At 41.3% G+C, this 20275-nt stretch overlaps 1 protein-coding gene across 1 annotated transcript; it reads left to right on the top strand.

Annotated features, from left to right (window-relative positions):
- The first annotated feature begins 711 nt into the window (after nt 1–711).
- Nucleotides 712–19937, top strand: LOC142497332 (uncharacterized). Its single transcript, XM_075605026.1, has 3 exons — nt 712–1026; nt 1791–2810; nt 19918–19937. The coding sequence occupies exons 1-3, from the start codon at nt 930–932 to the stop codon at nt 19935–19937; spliced, it is 1137 nt and encodes a 378-aa protein (XP_075461141.1). The 5' UTR covers nt 712–929.
- The last annotated feature ends 338 nt before the right edge of the window (nt 19938–20275 follow it).

Genomic DNA, 20275 nt, shown 5'->3' with positions numbered 1-20275 from the left:
ACAAACATCACTTGCACTAACACATCTATAGTTGTTTATGAAAAGGTCCATTTTTGCTTTAAGTCATATACAGACAGCATAATGAGGCACACGTATCATATTTTATGTCATTGTTTTCATAACTTAAAAACTGCACACGACTATTTAGCTCATCTACCATTGTGTTAAAGCAGCTGCAATTAATATCTCATCACAGCATACACTTCAACAGAGGGGGTGGGGTTCAGCACACACACTAATTACAGCCTCATTTTAGGGTCAACTTAGTTCACACCATTTTCACCTGTTTCAAGTAATTGAAAGGTGTGGCTGATTAGGCTTTTTGGGGAAGTGAATACCGTTCTTACAACCTGACTAGCACAACTGAAGTTAATCACACTCATTTGAAAGCTTCACTTTAGCTACTAAATGCCCCAACAACTCATTACTTATCAAAGCGTACGTCACACATTAGTTCACTCATATCTATAGTTGAACTACTATCAACGACACATTATCACACACTGCATGTGTTGTCTTGTTGAGTCACAGCCACATTCAGGTGTGCCACATCTTATATTAATGTACCACACATATCCTCTACCAAAAACAACACTTTTTGCAATATGACCACCTTCATGATAACCATTGTGAATGGTCATCTCATGATAGTTATGTACATTATGATACTGATATCACTACACAACATATGATTTTTATGTACAAATTTTATCTATTTATCCTCACGCATTACTGCAGGAACATAGTATGTTTTATGTTAGGGAACTCAAAAGTTCTAAGTACACAGGCATGCACATTGTTATTACAACTATTTATGTTCACTTTCACACACACATTTTGGGTTAAGGAAATGATGCTGTTAGGTACTCATAAATACAGAACATACAATAACTGTTTGTTCAATATTTACACATGTAAATGTAAAACTTATGTTATTGTTATATATAGTTGCCCCTGAAGGACATGTGTCACCTGAGACTGAACAAGTGTCTTCACCTGGGTCAGCCAGCTCAACACACCTAGAAGGTGAGTGTATCAGTTGGTGGCCATATAATATGTGCTCTTCTATATGTTATGTTGTCATGTTCATTATTTGTTTTGCACATCTTCTTTAAATAGGATTACTTAGTGTCAGTGAAAATGAAGTGTAAGGCAACTTGTATTGTGTTAGTGATGTTAACTACTGCACCGCCACACTTTATTCGAGCAAATACCCGGTATGTACCTGGCAGATACCTGGAATGCGCCGCTCCTCACCTCTGACAAGCCCCGTTGCATTTGCCTTCCCAGCCTGGGTTCATGCCTGGCTGATGGGCGGCTGATCTGTTAAATGAGGATGATTAGGATTTAATAGGCTGCAATGCTTCGGGTGTCTACCAGATGGCATAAATTCATGAATTGTAATGCAGTGTATATATATATACTGTGCAGTATTGCAGCCAGCGGGAATAAAATGCTTCAATCCCTGCCTGAAAAATAACTCAATGTACTCGGGCAGAAAACAGTCACAAACCTCAATACACCCGGGTATACCTGAATTCGTGGGACTAGCCAAGCTCGAATAAAGTGTTTCGCCAGTGTATCATGTAGGAGTTGTGAGTTTACAGCAAGTTTTCATTCACTCATATTTCATACTGAGTCCAAACATTATTCTTAAGTCAAGGTAGTTTTTAATGTGAGGTTATAAAACGTATGGAAACATGTTAGTTGTTACTTATGACACAGTACAATTACATAGTAACACAGCAGAGATTAACATGCCATTTAATAATGTGTACATTTATTTGTAGAACATGATGAAGAGGATTTTGATGATGATGATGATGATGATGATGATGATGATGATGATGCCGCCGCCGCCGCCATAGACACACAAATACAAGCAAGTGACCATGAAGAGGTTCCAATTGAAACTGTTTTACCGCCAAAACGTCCAGCAAATACCACATATGATGCAATTGTAGCTTCTGAGGGAAAAATTGTGGAAGCAGAAAATCGTCGCCATTCTGACCTGATGACAGTGCTGGAAAGGATGATTGCACTGCAGGAAGAAACAGTTTCACAATTGGCACATCTCCACAGAGTCTTCATTGAAGTGCCTAAACAGTTGCAAAAAATCAACACCTCATTCGAAGCATTAGTTGTTCAGCAAACACAAGCTAATTACTGGAGAATGACTAATGTACCACAATTCAACAGCTCACAGGCAGGATCTGTTCATGCTGGTCAGTTTTCACCACATGCTTCTGATATTCATTCACCAGGCCCAAATGTTACCAGTCAAGTAGCAGACATTGCTGTGCAGGTTCCTGACGACATCCTACCGCTGCCATCTGTACAAATTCAGCAGCTGACACCTACAAAGGAGGCCACAAAAAGAAAACACAAGCAGTTACTACTGACCAGTTTTTGGTCAAAAACAACAAAAGACACACATGAAACAGACCAACCATCACTTGTGCAGTGTCTACCAACTTGCTCACATGTGTCAGTGGGCACAAGCCCTGTCCGTGAACAGTCACTACCCAAAAGCCCCGTAGGTGAGTCACTGCCCAAAAGCCCTGTAGGTGAATCGCTGGCCAAAAGCCCTGTAGGTGAATCACTGCCCAAAAGCCCTGTAGGTGAGTCACTGGCCACAAGCCCTGTAGGTGAGTCACTGGCCACAAGCCCTGTAGGTGAACAGTCACTACCCAAAAGCCCTGTAGGTGAGTCACTGCCCAAAAGCCCTGTAGGTGAGTCACTGGCCACAAGCCCTGCCCGTGAAGTGCCAGAGGCCACTCAAAGTGGCTCTGTTGTACCTAATGTTGGTGGCAAAAGAAAAAGGAAAATTCAAGAGACAACAAGCAGGCCTGTTACTCGCTCGCAAAAAGAACAAAAAAAATAAATTTTAAAATTCACAAAATATGTCTTTGGCCTTGTTTTGTTGACTTCAGATTATCTAATTACTATTGTATGTATGCTGAAGACTGTGTTGTTTCCAAACTTTCAAGTATGTTCTTGTACACGTGAATTTTTGGAAATGTTAACACTCCTAATTAATGAATAGTGTTATAAATATTGATGTATTAATCGTCTGTTCAGTAATGCTCCACCAGGAGCCAGTTGCTAAGTTTAGAGAAGCTGCCATTGACTTTGCAGCAAAACATTGCATTTGGGTGTGTTAATTGATGTAATCATTGCATGTGCATATTATTTTCATGCAATTATAAAAGCACCTATTTAACTGCAAACATCTTTCTTGTACGTGTACAGCAGGATTTTGTGTTAAATATTACTTACCTTTGGTGGCCATTGTAATGTTGTCCTTTAATCATTTATGTGTTCTTGTTTCAAGAACATCTCTGAATTTATACTAAAATATATGTAGTATGTATTGATATATGCACACACACACACAGACACACACTGTGTGTGTGTGTGTGTGTGTGTGTGTGTATATATATAGTACTATCTAAACTGGTATAGATGTATTTACAAAAAACATACACTTCATGCTTCCTTGTGAAAACACACTATTTTAATAATACAGGCCTAATGTTTGACAACTATACTAAGTGTGAGCCTCTAACATTATTGGGTGCAAACAAATGTTTATGACTTAATTCACTCATGTTTATCACCATTTAAATAGGTTTCATAAAAGGCCTACTTACTGCCATCAATATGTTGTGTGTACTCCTGCAATATAAAAAAAAAAAAAAAAAGATACATTTTATATATATATATATATATATATATAATCAAAAAATAAATAGATGATACCGTTCTGTGGCTAACGAAATGCTTTTATTTGTGCGAGCTTTCGAGATACACTGATCTCTTCTTCCGGCGATGTTACAATGAATGAAGCAAGGATAACTTAAAAACAGTGTCTCTTGGAATGTTATCTGTGCTTCTCCTTCCCCCGGTGTGGATGTGTTTTATGGCTAGAGGTGTCAAAGGGTAACTGAAAGCAAGTGAAGAAAGATTGTGTATGTGTATCAGTGTGAATAAAAATGAATGGAGAGCCCACAGTATAAACAGTGCTCTACACAAGGTGTGTGTGGAGTGAGAGGGATATAAATGGTGTGGGTGGGTGTGGAAATGTGAGAGTTTGTAGCACAACTAAAAGTGTGTGTGGATACTATGTGGTCCCTATTGGTGTATATGGATGGAAAAATAAGGAGTATTAGTATGTGTGAGAGACAGCTGTGTGTGCATACATATAGCACAGTATGTACAGACATGGCCTTTAGCGCTCATGGGAAGAGAGTTCGCTAGTGTCAGTAATGACTCATAAAATTTCGATCTCTGTTTAGGCCACTGCTAAGTGTCCCGAACAGTTGCATAAATTTGTATTCATGCAACCGTCTCTCTTTCGGGGTTTTAAGATTACCTTTGAGTATGGCAACCCTCAGATCGTTCATCTTATGGCCAGAGTCAGAGAAATGTTCGCCAACAGGACTGTCTCTTGTTCCGCGTGTGATGCTGTGGCGATGCAGGTTCATTCTCTTGTTTAGCCCCTGTCCTGTCTCACCTATGTAGTAGCAGCCCCCTGGGCATTTCATGCACATGATGAGGTACACGACATTGCTGGAGGAACAGGTGAACCCTCCTCTGATTTTGTATTCCCGATTCTTGTGTGGTATTTGTATTGTGTCCGCTGTGTAGAGCATTGCGCAGGTTTTGCATCTTGGGTCCTGGCATGGTTTTGTCCCGCATTCAGTTGTACTGCTGAATACTTTACTCCTCACCATAATATTCTTGAGATTATGGGGTTGTCTGTATGATAATAAGGGTGCTTCAGGGAAGACCTGTTGCAGTCTTGTATCTTCCTGGAGGATGGGTTGTAGTTTCCTGGCGATCTTGCGTAGGTCTCCTAGGTGTGGGTTATATGTGACCACCAAAGGAACCCTGTTGCTTGTCTCCTTCTGTTTGTATTCAAGGAGATCACTTCTTGGTATTCTGGTGGCTTTGTGAATTTGCTGGTCTACAATTCTGTGGTTATATCCACGGTTTATAAAGTCTGATCTCAAGGCTTTAATCTGCTGGTCTCTGTCTGCTGTGTCGGAGCATATCCGGTTGTATCGTATGGCTTGACTGTAGATGGTTGCATGTTTGGTGTGTGTCGGGTGGAAGCTGTTGTCCCTCAAATAGCTGGCTCTGTCTGTAGGTTTGCGGTATACAGAAGTCAGTAGTTGGTTGTTCTTTATAGTAATGGTGGTGTCTAGAAAATGTACTTCATCCGGGGAATGGGTGAGTTTGAGGTTGATGGTCGGGTGGAAAGTATTGAAGTTGTCATAGAACTGTAGGAGGTCCTGTTCGCCAGAGGTCCAAATCAGGAGGATGTCATCGATGTAGCGAAGGTATGTAAGGGGTTTCAAGTGACAGGTGGACAGAAAGTCACTTTCCAGTTTTGCGCAGAACAGATTGGCATACTGTGGCGCCATCCGAGTACCCATAGCGGTCCCGGTTGTCTGGAGGTATGTGTCATTTCCAAATGTGAAGTAGTTATGGGTCAGAATAAATTCAATGCATTTAGTCACTGTCTCTGTGAGTGGCTCCTGCGATCCCAGAAAGTATCTGCAGGCTGAAATCCCATCCTCGTGGGGGATGTTTGTATAAAGTGACTCTACATCCATAGTTGCTAGTAGTGTTCCTGTAGGGAGGGGGCCAATGGCATTCAGTTTGTTTAGCAGGTCGGTGGTATCCTGGATATAGCTGGGTGTGTTCCTGACAAGTGGTTTTAGAATGCCCTCCACCCAGCCAGAAATATTCTCGGTAAGTGTGCCAGATCCAGAGATAATAGGGCGCCCAGGGTTACCCTCTTTGTGAATTTTAGGGAGCATGTAGAATGTGCCAGGTTTTGGGTTAGCTGGTATCAGGTCCAGAATTTGTTCTCTTGTGTGGATCGGGAGTGTTTTAATGATCCTGTTGAGTTCTCGCATGTATTTTTTAGTTGGATCCTCCTGCAGTTGGGTGTAGTACTTTGAATCAGAGAGTTGCCTGTGTGCTTCCCGCAGGTAGTCTGTGGTGTTCATTATGACCACTGCTCCTCCCTTGTCCGCAGGTTTGATTGTTATGTTGTGGTTGGCCTTTAGCGATTCTATGGCTCTCCTCTCCATCAGTGTCAGATTATATGTTTGTTTCCTTACTTTGTCCAGGATGGTGGTTTTGGCGCTGTGTCTGAAGCTTTCAATGTACCGGTCCAATGTGGGGTTGCGCCCAGTTTGTGGGATCCAGTTTGATTTTTGCTTCTCCCTGCTGATGTGCAGCAGCTCTCCTTCTGCAGTGTTGGCATAATCTTGGTTGTGTCTGTCATGGAAGAACTCCTTAAGACGCAGCCTTCTGAAGTATTCTTCTAGGTCACTGCACAGCTCAATCTTGTCCATAGGCTTGGTAGGGCAGAATGTGAGACCCTTTGATAATACTGAGGACTCTGCTTGATTAGGTGTGTAATCTGAGAGGTTAACAGTGCAGTCCTGTTCTTGGTGACTGTCAATGTTTGTTTTATTAGTTGTTGTGCTGGCTGTTGCAGAGTATCTCATTCTTAGCCTCAGTCTGTGCAGTTTCTTTTCCTTATTGCTAATTAGAGCCTTCAGGAGTTTTTCATGGAATGTTTGGAGTCCTCTCCATGTGTCTGTGTGAATTTCTCCTGTCTCCAGGATGCTGTCTATTGTCACCTTTGTCTTTCTCCTGTTGCTGTAACAGATGCTGATGAGATGGTTCCTTAATCTTTCTGAGTTCCTGGTGCACAGTTGTTGGGAGAATTTTGTGTTGTATGTGGTAGCAAGTGGGTTTTTGAGGACGAGTCTCCAAACATTCCATGAAAAACTCCTGAAGGCTCTAATTAGCAATAAGGAAAAGAAACTGCACAGACTGAGGCTAAGAATGAGATACTCTGCAACAGCCAGCACAACAACTAATAAAACAAACATTGACAGTCACCAAGAACAGGACTGCACTGTTAACCTCTCAGATTACACACCTAATCAAGCAGAGTCCTCAGTATTATCAAAGGGTCTCACATTCTGCCCTACCAAGCCTATGGACAAGATTGAGCTGTGCAGTGACCTAGAAGAATACTTCAGAAGGCTGCGTCTTAAGGAGTTCTTCCATGACAGACACAACCAAGATTATGCCAACACTGCAGAAGGAGAGCCGCTGCACATCAGCAGGGAGAAGCAAAAATCAAACTGGATCCCACAAACTGGGCGCAACCCCACATTGGACCGGTACATTGAAAGCTTCAGACACAGCGCCAAAACCACCATCCTGGACAAAGTAAGGAAACAAACATATAATCTGACACTGATGGAGAGGAGAGCCATAGAATCGCTAAAGGCCAACCACAACATAACAATCAAACCTGCGGACAAGGGAGGAGCAGTGGTCATAATGAACACCACAGACTACCTGCAGGAAGCACACAGGCAACTCTCTGATTCAAAGTACTACACCCAACTGCAGGAGGATCCAACTAAAAAATACATGCGAGAACTCAACAGGATCATTAAAACACTCCCGATCCACACAAGAGAACAAATTCTGGACCTGATACCAGCTAACCCAAAACCTGGCACATTCTACATGCTCCCTAAAATTCACAAAGAGGGTAACCCTGGGCGCCCTATTATCTCTGGATCTGGCACACTTACCGAGAATATTTCTGGCTGGGTGGAGGGCATTCTAAAACCACTTGTCAGGAACACACCCAGCTATATCCAGGATACCACCGACCTGCTAAACAAACTGAATGCCATTGGCCCCCTCCCTACAGGAACACTACTAGCAACTATGGATGTAGAGTCACTTTATACAAACATCCCCCACGAGGATGGGATTTCAGCCTGCAGATACTTTCTGGGATCGCAGGAGCCACTCACAGAGACAGTGACTAAATGCATTGAATTTATTCTGACCCATAACTACTTCACATTTGGAAATGACACATACCTCCAGACAACCGGGACCGCTATGGGTACTCGGATGGCGCCACAGTATGCCAATCTGTTCTGCGCAAAACTGGAAAGTGACTTTCTGTCCACCTGTCACTTGAAACCCCTTACATACCTTCGCTACATCGATGACATCCTCCTGATTTGGACCTCTGGCGAACAGGACCTCCTACAGTTCTATGACAACTTCAATACTTTCCACCCGACCATCAACCTCAAACTCACCCATTCCCCGGATGAAGTACATTTTCTAGACACCACCATTACTATAAAGAACAACCAACTACTGACTTCTGTATACCGCAAACCTACAGACAGAGCCAGCTATTTGAGGGACAACAGCTTCCACCCGACACACACCAAACATGCAACCATCTACAGTCAAGCCATACGATACAACCGGATATGCTCCGACACAGCAGACAGAGACCAGCGGATTAAAGCCTTGAGATCAGACTTTATAAACCGTGGATATAACCACAGAATTGTAGACCAGCAAATTCACAAAGCCACCAGAATACCAAGAAGTGATCTCCTTGAATACAAACAGAAGGAGACAAGCAACAGGGTTCCTTTGGTGGTCACATATAACCCACACCTAGGAGACCTACGCAAGATCGCCAGGAAACTACAACCCATCCTCCAGGAAGATACAAGACTGCAACAGGTCTTCCCTGAAGCACCCTTATTATCATACAGACAACCCCATAATCTCAAGAATATTATGGTGAGGAGTAAAGTATTCAGCAGTACAACTGAATGCGGGACAAAACCATGCCAGGACCCAAGATGCAAAACCTGCGCAATGCTCTACACAGCGGACACAATACAAATACCACACAAGAATCGGGAATACAAAATCAGAGGAGGGTTCACCTGTTCCTCCAGCAATGTCGTGTACCTCATCATGTGCATGAAATGCCCAGGGGGCTGCTACTACATAGGTGAGACAGGACAGGGGCTAAACAAGAGAATGACCTGCATCGCCACAGCATCACACGCGGAACAAGAGACAGTCCTGTTGGCGAACATTTCTCTGACTCTGGCCATAAGATGAACGATCTGAGGGTTGCCATACTCAAAGGTAATCTTAAAACCCCGAAAGAGAGACGGTTGCATGAATACAAATTTATGCAACTGTTCGGGACACTTAGCAGTGGCCTAAACAGAGATCGAAATTTTATGAGTCATTACTGACACTAGCGAACTCTCTTCCCATGAGCGCTAAAGGCCATGTCTGTACATACTGTGCTATATGTATGCACACACAGCTGTCTCTCACACATACTAATACTCCCTATTTTTCCATCCATATACACCAATAGGGACCACATAGTATCCACACACACTTTTAGTTGTGCTACAAACTCTCACATTTCCACACCCACCCACACCATTTATATCCCTCTCACTCCACACACACCTTGTGTAGAGCACTGTTTATACTGTGGGCTCTCCATTCATTTTTATTCACACTGATACACATACACAATCTTTCTTCACTTGCTTTCAGTTACCCTTTGACACCTCTAGCCATAAAACACATCCACACCGGGGGAAGGAGAAGCACAGATAACATTCCAAGAGACACTGTTTTTAAGTTATCCTTGCTTCATTCATTGTAACATCGCCGGAAGAAGAGATCAGTGTATCTCGAAAGCTCGCACAAATAAAAGCATTTCGTTAGCCACAGAACGGTATCATCTATTTATTTTTTGATTATTGAAGCTCGGCTAACACGGTACTGATACCTCTACATGTATATATATATATATATATATATATATATATATATATATATATATATACATATACATATACATATACATATATACACACACACACACACACACACACACTATACATATACACTGGCGACACACTTTATTCGAGCTTGGCTAGTCCCACGAATTCAGGTATACCCGGGTGTATTGAGGTTTGTGACTGTTTTCTGCCCGAGTGCATTGAGTTATTTTCCAGGCAGGGATTGAAGCATTTTATTCCTGCTGGCTGCAATACTGCACAGTATATATATTTATACTGCATTACAATTCATGAATTTATGCCATCTGGTAGACACGCGAAGCATTGCAGCCTATTAAATCCTAATCATTATCATTTAACAGATCAGCCGCCCATCAGCCAGGCATGAACCCAGGCTGGGAAGGCAAATGCAACGGGGCTTGTCAGAGGTGAGGAGCGGCGCATTCCAGGTATCTGCCAGGTACATACCGGGTATTTGCTCGAATAAAGTGTGTCGGTGCAGTAGTACAATATACACTTTATATATATATATATATATATTTTTATGAGAGAGATATATTTATATATATATAGATACACACGTATTTAAACTCATGCAGACAGGTAGTTAACCAGACTTTCAAATACACACAGAAAAGTATGTGGGAAAAAAACATTTCATTTTGCAGGTGTGTGTATTTACTGATATGGCTGTCTAAGCACTATTTTCACACAGTGCTCTTTGTTATTTTTCTAGAAAACTCAATGTTACTGAAATAAGTGTAGGAATGTTTTCACAAACGAGATAAAAAAATGATACATGTTTTTCCCACATTCGCCTATCACTAACCACAAAACTTAACCCAATTAAAAGGACACATCCAATTGGCGTTTGAAATAAGGAGTAAAAGTAGTTACTTTTGTTGACCTTGAAAACGAAACACAGGAATTTGTTAGCCATTGAGCAGAATCATTTTGATGAGCAAAGAAGACAGAACTGCACACATCTTTTGTGCTACTCTGACATGGCTGATGAATTCGTTAACAATATGAATCCCCTTTTAGGGTATAAGTACATGGTTTCAGAAGCAATTTTAAACAGTCGCGGACACAAAGCAAGCACACGCCAAATCTATGATTTGATTCGAGCTAAATATCCTTATTACCAAGACCGTAGGCATGCGCGGAATTTTAATTCCTCAATAAGATTCACTTTATCAACTAATGACTTTTTTGAACGTGTGCAGGATAAGCTAGAACACACCTATGGTTTCTGGAAGATTGCAAAGGAAAAGCATTTTACCCTGAAAGAGGGCACATATATTGTTGTGAAAGGCATATTTATTCCTAATGCCAATAGCAATGGATCCGCTACTACTGTTCCGTGTGAATCGATACCTGCTGCAATATCTGCACCCTCCATTCCTGAAACCCACATTGTACAACAACAAAAGTACTATGATTATGTACCAAGCCTTTCAGCTGAAAATGCATTGGAATGGGAACCAGAAGAAATTAACCTACCTCCCGACCAATTGTTTGAAGAAAGCAGTGGCGATTCCTATGAGCGCTTCATGGAGGAGATGTGTGTCATACTGGATTCAGCGGGTGGGTCAAGCGTGGATGAAAATGCCTTGCATTTCTGGAGCGACCAGTTGCAGCCAGACGAACAGTTAATTCTAGAAGAATGGTAAATATAACAACCGTTATGCGTTGACTGTGCGTTTAAATGTTTTTTTTTTTTTTTTTTTTTTTTTAACCACCATTTTCCCTTTCAATGCGTGGATACAGCGTAACATTGCAGACTGCATAACATGTAGCGATCACAAAGAAATTGTTGCCGAATACAATATAGTATAACCTGAAAGAGTAGTACACATTGCTGACGGAATAAATATACGTACTTTCCTATCCCTTTAACCATAGTAGCAACATTTTAACATAACTCTAACACATACCTGTTTTGTTATCATGCAACATTTAAAAGCGGGTCCACCACGTATGACGTGGGACCCTTGTCATGGCCCAAGGCGTCCTTAAAAAGGATTACGGATGTAAGTCCCGCCCCCAAGCGACGTGCGCGCCTCAAAGCCTATTGGCTGTCATGTTTTGTTATAGTAACGGTAACTGCAGTGTGTCATGTGTGCGGCTCAGTGTTTGTAGCCGTAAAGTGGGCGTTAGCCGAATGTTAATTGAGTGGGAGGAGAGTTAGCGTGCGTTTCACGCTGGTTTAACATGACGTCACACGTATTGCATTTGCGCATTGTGTTATCGGCCGTCCTTTCTGTCCAAACACGTCTGTTTAAAAAGAATACAGATGTACTCGTTTAGAACGAATGTAGTTTCGTATTCATTGTATTTGAAATAAAGATTTTATGTTTAATGGTATTTTCAAGATGTATTGAACGCACAACGTATGCTTTGTTTTGCGCATGCGCTAACAGTTAGTGCAGCCAAGCTTGAAGTGCGTGCGCACACTAAGATGTGCGCGCACATTTTTCAGTATACAGGCAACGTTCACATCATATACATAGTTATGCCTGCTACAAATTTAAAGAAACATTACATACTGATGTACACTTGTACTTCTAACATATAAGTGAGTGACGTGTGTATGTACACAATCATATAGAGCTGTGTAACGCGTTGTCACGGATACATATATAGTAAGGTGCCATATTTGACCATCATGTGTTTGCTGTATTTCAGAGATGTCGGGGAAGATACAATCGGATCAATGTATGATTTCAGAAGAGTCTACCTTTATATGAGATGATTGTGAGGAGGAGCCACCGACTACTATACTACATATGGAACTAATTTTATATTGCTTGCAGCGCTTATTAACAAACAATTAAAAATGTGATACCCTTATGCCTATATTGCATAAGCACTTAATTAACATAATGATGTTGCAAAATAGTGCCTCATGAATTTTTATTGAGTGTTCTTTAATGACTACTATCATTTTATGGCATGGTGTGTTTTATATATAACAACCATTCCCACTCTGCTAACACATTTGTGAATTCTATTGTGTAATGGAACGTATGACTGTCGAAACTATGTAACAATAATAATAATAATAATAATTATAATATGAGCATGTTCATGTATAGCGCTGCTAGTTGTACACAGCGCTTTACAGACACATTTTTCAGGCTGAGGTCCCTGGCCCGTGGAACTTACAATTTATTTTTTGCCGCCTGAGGCACAGGGAGATAAAGTGACTTGCCCAAGGTCACAAGGAGCCGACACCGGGAATTGAACCAGACTCCCCTGCTTCAAAATCTCAGTGCCAGTGTGTGTCTTTACTCACTGAGCCACTCCTTCTCCCAATGTAAAGGACACTTACAACCAACTAGCCATTTCTTGTTAAAAATCTCTTGTTACATGGGTATGTTGATAAAATGGTTTGGGACTGTAGCAAATAATGTTATTGGCCAGATGTTGTGGTCCCCTACAATGCATGATGTTCTGATTATGACATCAACATCATGTAATGAAGTACGTTTCTGTGTATATTTCATTAACCTAACTAACTATAGTTTACTGTGTTTATTAAACGTTCTAAAAATACATAGTATAGTCAATATGATGATATAAGCTACCATAATAAAGCTGGTGTTATCATTTGTCGGTGTTATACATGGATCCTACACAAATTGATACAGACACAAACAGTTGTCTTACAAAGTGTGTCTATGCTAATGTGCACGTGATTGACGTTACAATTGTGACAATACTTGATAATTATCATCATGATAATGATGAAGTGACGTGATTTATATTGCAAAAATATTACCAACATTGTCATATTGGTAAATTATAAATGCTAAATGACAGTAACATTAGTGACAAATTTGTCTTCTCTGTTAACAGTTTAACACTTGGTACATGTAGGACACATCCACACACGTGTGACTTATACATACACATGTCACAAATGTAAATTAATGTTGACTATTAATTCCTAGCATTACAAAACACCAACATTGCTAAATATAAGATGTAGTACGCATTGTTGTGATTGCAGGCATTCATGCATGGAGTTTTATGATCAGTCAATTTCATCCGTGATGAATGATCTCCCGTAAGTAAAGAAATAAGTACAGTTATCCCCTTGTCTCCAAACACCTCTATATTACATTAATGGAATTTATAAGGAAACATACATAAAATGTGATGAAATGGGAGTAATCATTTTCTAATACAATGCACATGAAAGCTCAAGAGTAGCTAAATGCATATACATGATACAGAAAGTACATATATGTAACATTTGTGTTTAAACCAATATGTTGGGTTTTGACTTCAAATCATTATAGGAAGATTGATGTAGGCACATCTTATGAGAGATGTCAGCAAATATACATACCATGATCAGTCATACTGGAGATATACCTATAATGCAAAGGAACAATATATAAATTGCAAACATTGACATGCCATCTTCAGTACCGTAAACAACACAGCAAAGTGTGTATTTGGTGTTAAATGTGCAACACCATGTATATTTCATGACATTCAAAATGTAAATCAGGCTGGTGTACACATCATATGGATGTACATGTTACACTGCACCAATAACATTGTATGTAAGCATACTAGAAGCATGAATGAGTATGGGCATAATATGTGTATTGTGTTAGCATAAGGAACAACACAATGCTAAAATATTAGTGCTTTGTTACCCCAGTTTTATTCACATACACACAACTAAAGTAAAATTGAAGTGGGATTATATAACCTGTGCAACAATAACATACCGGTGCCACATCCCTTTGTGCACACAGCAGAGAGAAGAAAGGTGTGCAACCCATATTCATCTGTGTCCTACCAGAAGGGTATATAAAAAAACATTATTGTTAAGATAACATAATGTAAGTATAAAAGTAGAACTTGGAACATATATGTTTGTACTTACAAGAAAAAAATGAATTGATGAGATTCTGGCGTGTCTGGCCACCACTGGCTGTTTGTTCATTTTCAGCAGCTACATGGGTGGGATGCTCGTCTACCACAGGCTCAGCTAGGTCTGACTGTACATTGTGCCTGAGTGCAACATTATGCAAAATGCAACAGGCAAGGATAATATCAGACACTTTTTGAGGCTTGTATAGAAGAGCCCCACCAGTTCTGTCCAGACACCTAAATCTGGTCTTGAGTAGGCCAAATGTCCTCTCTATAACAGATCTTGTAGATATATGGGCTGCATTGTACCTCTCCTCTGCTTCAGTTTGAGGGTTTAGCACCGGAGTCAAGAGCCACGGCCTAATTCCGTATCCTGAGTCACCTATAATGAATGGAGCACACATAAGCTGACATTAGTGATCAAATTGTACAATGCCAACATTCCTAAATAAAAATGTGTTTTGTGTTAGAACATGTAAATGTGTACTCACCCAGCAGCCAACCATGTTCAAAATGTCCCTCTTCGAACGCATGGAAGACTGAAGAGTTCCTCAGGATAGAGGAATCGTGACTGGAACCAGGGAATTTGGGTACCACATGCATTATCCTCATCGTGGCATCACATACCACCTGTACATTAAGTGAATGGTAGTGCTTACGATTGCGGTACACATGCTCACTCTGACTAGGTGCAATCAAAGCAACATGTGTGCAATCGATTGCACCCAGCACACATGGTATCCCTGCTATATTATAAAAGCCAGTCCTGACTTCCAGCCACTCTGTCGCCTCTGTAGGAAAATGAATATAATTCCTAGCGCGTCTATTGAGTGCATAGAGAAACTGGGTCAAGGCCCGCGAGAATGTAGATTGCGAGACCCCGCCCACTATGCCCACAGTTGTCTGGTATGACGCGGAAGCAAGATAATGTAATGAGCACAGCATTTTAACAAGCCCAGGGACTGCACGACCTCTGGCTGTGAAAAAATCTAAATCTCCCCTTAACTCCTGATAAAGAGCTAAGATTGCTGCTGAACTCAAACGATAGCGACTTACAATCTCCTCCTCACTCATCCCATCTAACAGGGTTCTCTCCCTGTACAGACGCGGACGAGGCACAACTTGTCTCCTCTGTCTTCTCCTCTGATCTCCTGTCCCTCTCCCTGTCTCTGTCGTATCCGCGTGACTGTCACTGTCACTGTCCCTCGGTGTGTCCCTCCCTTGCCCTATATGATTGTCTTCATCATCAAGCATGTCATAGAAAAGAATGTTCCTCCGTCTCCTAAACAATCTCAACATTTTGAAATGAGTAGCTGTGAATGATCAGGTAATGGGCGTCCTTTAAGTAGGTATGTGATGATGTCAGGTGACATAGTAAAATGCAAGGTGTTACATTAACATAATAAAGTACTTCTGTGGCAAGCTGTGTGCAGTTCTTGTTATAAGTATTTGTTGTGTGTATTCTGCAGGGAATGATGATATTTGGCAATGATGTGACGTGAACCTTTGTAGAAACATTGCTTGCAAATAAATAGTTGCATGTGCAATGCATGTAACACTTGTGAACGCAACAGTCAGTCATGTAATTAGGCAAAAAGGCTGATATTGACGTGGGAAAAGTTTTGTGTAACATGTGTAATTAGGCATGTTATTGTGACATGTTGACAACAATGAATAGTCGTGTGCATATGCATGCATTTGTGTAATGAGGATAGTTGCTATAGAATGAGTTTACAAGGTGTCCCAATGCTGAATTACTGTACATGTGTGTATAAGTTAGGTTGAAGTGCTTGTAATGCTACGGTTACAATGTAAACATGCAATGTGATTGAGCGTCCAATAAGTGACGTCATGAAAATAGGGACGACCCAAAACTATATGTAAACATGAGAAGACAGATGTACATGAACGTTTAAAGATGCGTGTCACATTACAAGCATTGTGTAATGTAAAGGAACATGAATATACTGTGTATGTGTGACATGTGTGACATGTGTAACATCATGTAAATAATTGTCGCTCAGTTCAGTAAAATGTGTGATATGATGTGAGGTTCTCCTTTAAGAGTTGAGTATAGTATTTTCCCTTGGCACATCATCACATGATGAGTAATGTGACCCGCAAATGCTGCAAACATGTAAAAGTATAATGTTATGCAAATAATACACGTCAGCTGTGACACAATGCAGGGAATGCCCCCACACTGTAATGCAAATGACGTTTGTATTGTGAGCAATGAAACGTAAACAGTACTATACTGTTATACGTCCCCGCTCCATTGACTCCATTGATGTACAGAAGTTTTTTTTTCTAAGTGCCGTTGCGGCAGCCTTAGCGATCGTTCTCCCCTCCAAACTGCCAACTTTAGTTGGCGGGAGAAATTGGCCATAACATCTCAATTTCGTAGTGCCGATCAGGCCCGATAAGCTGTTTTTTTTTGTTGAATCCAGCCGATTTAAAAAAGTGGCGATCAGTGGCGAAAACAGGCTTATCGGCAGCCGACTGGCCATAACAAAATAATCGGCTCCGAAACCTGGCGATATCAAGCACTTATCGGCGCTTACTGAATCTCAAACCCAATTTTGGCTATAAAATGGCGATAATTCCCTTATCAACGCTTACTGCATGAGGCCCTAAGTCCATTTGGTCTTAATGAAGGATTTACATATGCTCCCTTTATTTAGGTGTTTATTTGAAACTTTGATCAATAGTATAATTATTTGTATTCACACTCTGTAGACCATATACATTTACAAGAGTTGATTCTCATATTATGTGCAAATCATGATCCATATTCTCTACTTTACCCCATATGCTCACATTAACTACAGCCAAATTCAGTATATCAACTGACAATCTTTTATTACATGTGACTATCAATAAACAAAAAAAGCTTTGATCTTACAACACTAGTCCAAATTAATTATATTGAGATTTTAATGTATATTCACTATGTTTTGTGACTCTACTGCGTTATTCATCACTGTATATATATGCTTCATCTTGCTATATAAATCAATTCTATCTGCCTAGGGATCTGAGTAGCCCTAGATTATATTCTACATTTGTCTGCACTCTACAGTGCAGACAATTGTAGCCAAGATATGCACACAGTTTGTCTCCCAATACAAATGAATTATATATTTGTAATTTTTTTTATCTTATTGTAATACTTCTGTAACATAGCATCAGCCAGCACTAATGCAAGCAGTGTATTGCCAATATAAGTAGCATCTAAAGAGCCTATTAGCTCGGATTGCAACACAATAAGCTTCGATTGGAGTAGAGTTGTTATAGCAACCATTGCCGCTACTTAAGGCAAATCACGCAGCATCTGTCACTCATCAGCCTCTGACGAAGCTTCGATAGGGAGGGAAACGCGTTGGGTGTATGACGCAGTGACGTCAATCCAGGAGGAGGATCGGACGCTGTGTCTCGCACTGCCTACAAGGTTGTAGCTGGATGTTTAAACGCACCGCCATGGGCATCACTGCACTAGACATTTAAAAACTAAGAAGGCTTAATATGGTAGGATTTTACTGTTTACTAATATAATGGCATTATTTCTTTGAATGTGGCAATTGCGCTGCCTTACCTAGTATATTCTATGCCAAATACACCTATCCCTTCATTCAATTCTGTGTTAATTGACTGTAAATGCATTTTTATTGCATGGGATTCAAACCACGGGCCTCCGGCACTTATATTAATGGATATATATCTTTCTTTTGTTCTTGTATAGTGCTGCTAGTTTTTTTTACGTTGCTCTTTACAGAGACATATTGCAGACACAGTCCCTGCCCCGTAGAGCTTACAATCTATGTTTTTGGTGCCTGAGGTACAGAGAGATAAAGTGACTTGCCCAAGGTCACAAGGAGCTGAGAGCGGGTTCCGCTGCTTCAAATTCAGTGCCAGTCTGTGTCTTTACTCACTGACCACTCCTTCCTAACCCACTGATTGATCTGCAACCACATGTTCATTTCACCCCCTGTGATCATTTTTAAGTGAGAATATATAGTTACACTATAGTTTGACTAGAGGTTGACTTGGGACTGCATCTTCTGCAAACTCTTCTACACAAGGCAACAAACTGAGAGCTACTCTGACCACACTATGACCCCATTCTTGTTAGCCTGCAGACTTAACCCCCCCCGCCTTCCACCTTATTTTACTACACCCTCTCCCAACACTGACTGCACACATCTGCCCCCCCCCTCCCCCTCCTCAACCCTCACCCCACTCAACCCTCTGCAATCCCTGAATAGGCCCTAGCATTGCAATGCAGCAAAACATTTTGACAAGGAAAAGGCACACCCTTACTGTTTAGTCTGCACACACTCACTTGGCTCACAACAGCTTCATGCAACATTACCTACCTCTGTGATAATGAACATGGTGTGTGCCTCAACTTTGTTCTTACTTGTGGCCTCGTGGAAATGTTACTCTCTCTATGCACTACAAACTCCTCCCTCCTGGCCCACACCCAACATCACCATACACCCTGGATTACTCAAAAGCCTTGCACTAGCTACTGAATGTTGGTGGAGAACTCTGAAAACCAGCACACCAACCACAGCTCACTCTAATGGCAAACATCACAAATGTACAACTTGCAAACAACTACTCACATTTCTACTCATACAATTACTCTCTTTAGCAGGTGATATTAAACTTAACCCAGGCCTTCCCTTTCAACTCTGTCCCATACCCCTGGGAATTCCCCTTTCAAATTCCAAAAAGGCCTGTCACCCATATCAATATCTGTAGCCTGATGCCCAAACTGGATGAACTAAGGGCATGGTGCCTTATGCATAAACCCAAAGCCATCGTTCTCACAGAAACATGGCTAACCCCTAAAACTCCCAATGCAAATATCGCCATTGAGGGATCATTTCTAGGAGAGATAGGTCAAAGTGAGGAGGAGGGGTGTTATTTTATATTGCCTTACAATTTACACTGTTAAATTGCCCCCCCCCTCCCCACCCCAGCCCACTTTATTGAAATACTAGTTGGCAAAATCTGCCCTCCCTTTTCTAAGCCTAGCTTGATTGCTGGCATCAAAAAATAGCATTTTTTTTCTTAGTCATGTCTCGCCGCCTCTCAGCAGCTTCTCACCAGCCTCACGCCAACTTTTCCTGGCATGAGGATTTTGGTAGAAACCGCCATTCTAGAGACGCAATTAGCCTTGATAAACTAATCACAGCTACTAGAATTGCACGAGTTTCAGAACCTGCCGATAAGTGGCTTATCGCGGCTCACCTGGCGATCTTTTTTTGACGGCTGAAAAATTTGGCGATTTATTCTTTTATCGCCCCCTTGTCAGGGAATACAGAATCGCAGTAGGCATTTTGGCCGATAAGTGCTCGATAAGTGGCTTATGAATGAGCCTATGTACCTGGATGGTGCTATATAAATAATTAAAAAAATATATAATATATATATATATATAGCCCTGGTCAACTTACCAGCGCGGGTCCCTAGCTATGGGACTCTTCCTCGCACTCTCCCTGGCGTATGGGTAGGTGCCGCGCAGTTAGTTACGGTGGTGTGGTGAGATAGCCGGCAGCAGGAGGCGCAGGGAGGCTCCGGCGGCACTCCACTGGTTGGCGCCGCCATCCGGGCGGGTGCCGCCATGTTGGAGTTGACCGCGCGTGCGCGATCGCTCGTGCATGTGCGGATGA

This window comes from Ascaphus truei, chromosome 1, assembly GCF_040206685.1.
Source record: "Ascaphus truei isolate aAscTru1 chromosome 1, aAscTru1.hap1, whole genome shotgun sequence".
NCBI classification, from domain to species: domain Eukaryota; kingdom Metazoa; phylum Chordata; class Amphibia; order Anura; family Ascaphidae; genus Ascaphus; species Ascaphus truei.
The sequence above is the reverse complement of the archived record's forward strand: the minus strand, read 5'-3'. Positions and strand labels throughout refer to the sequence as shown.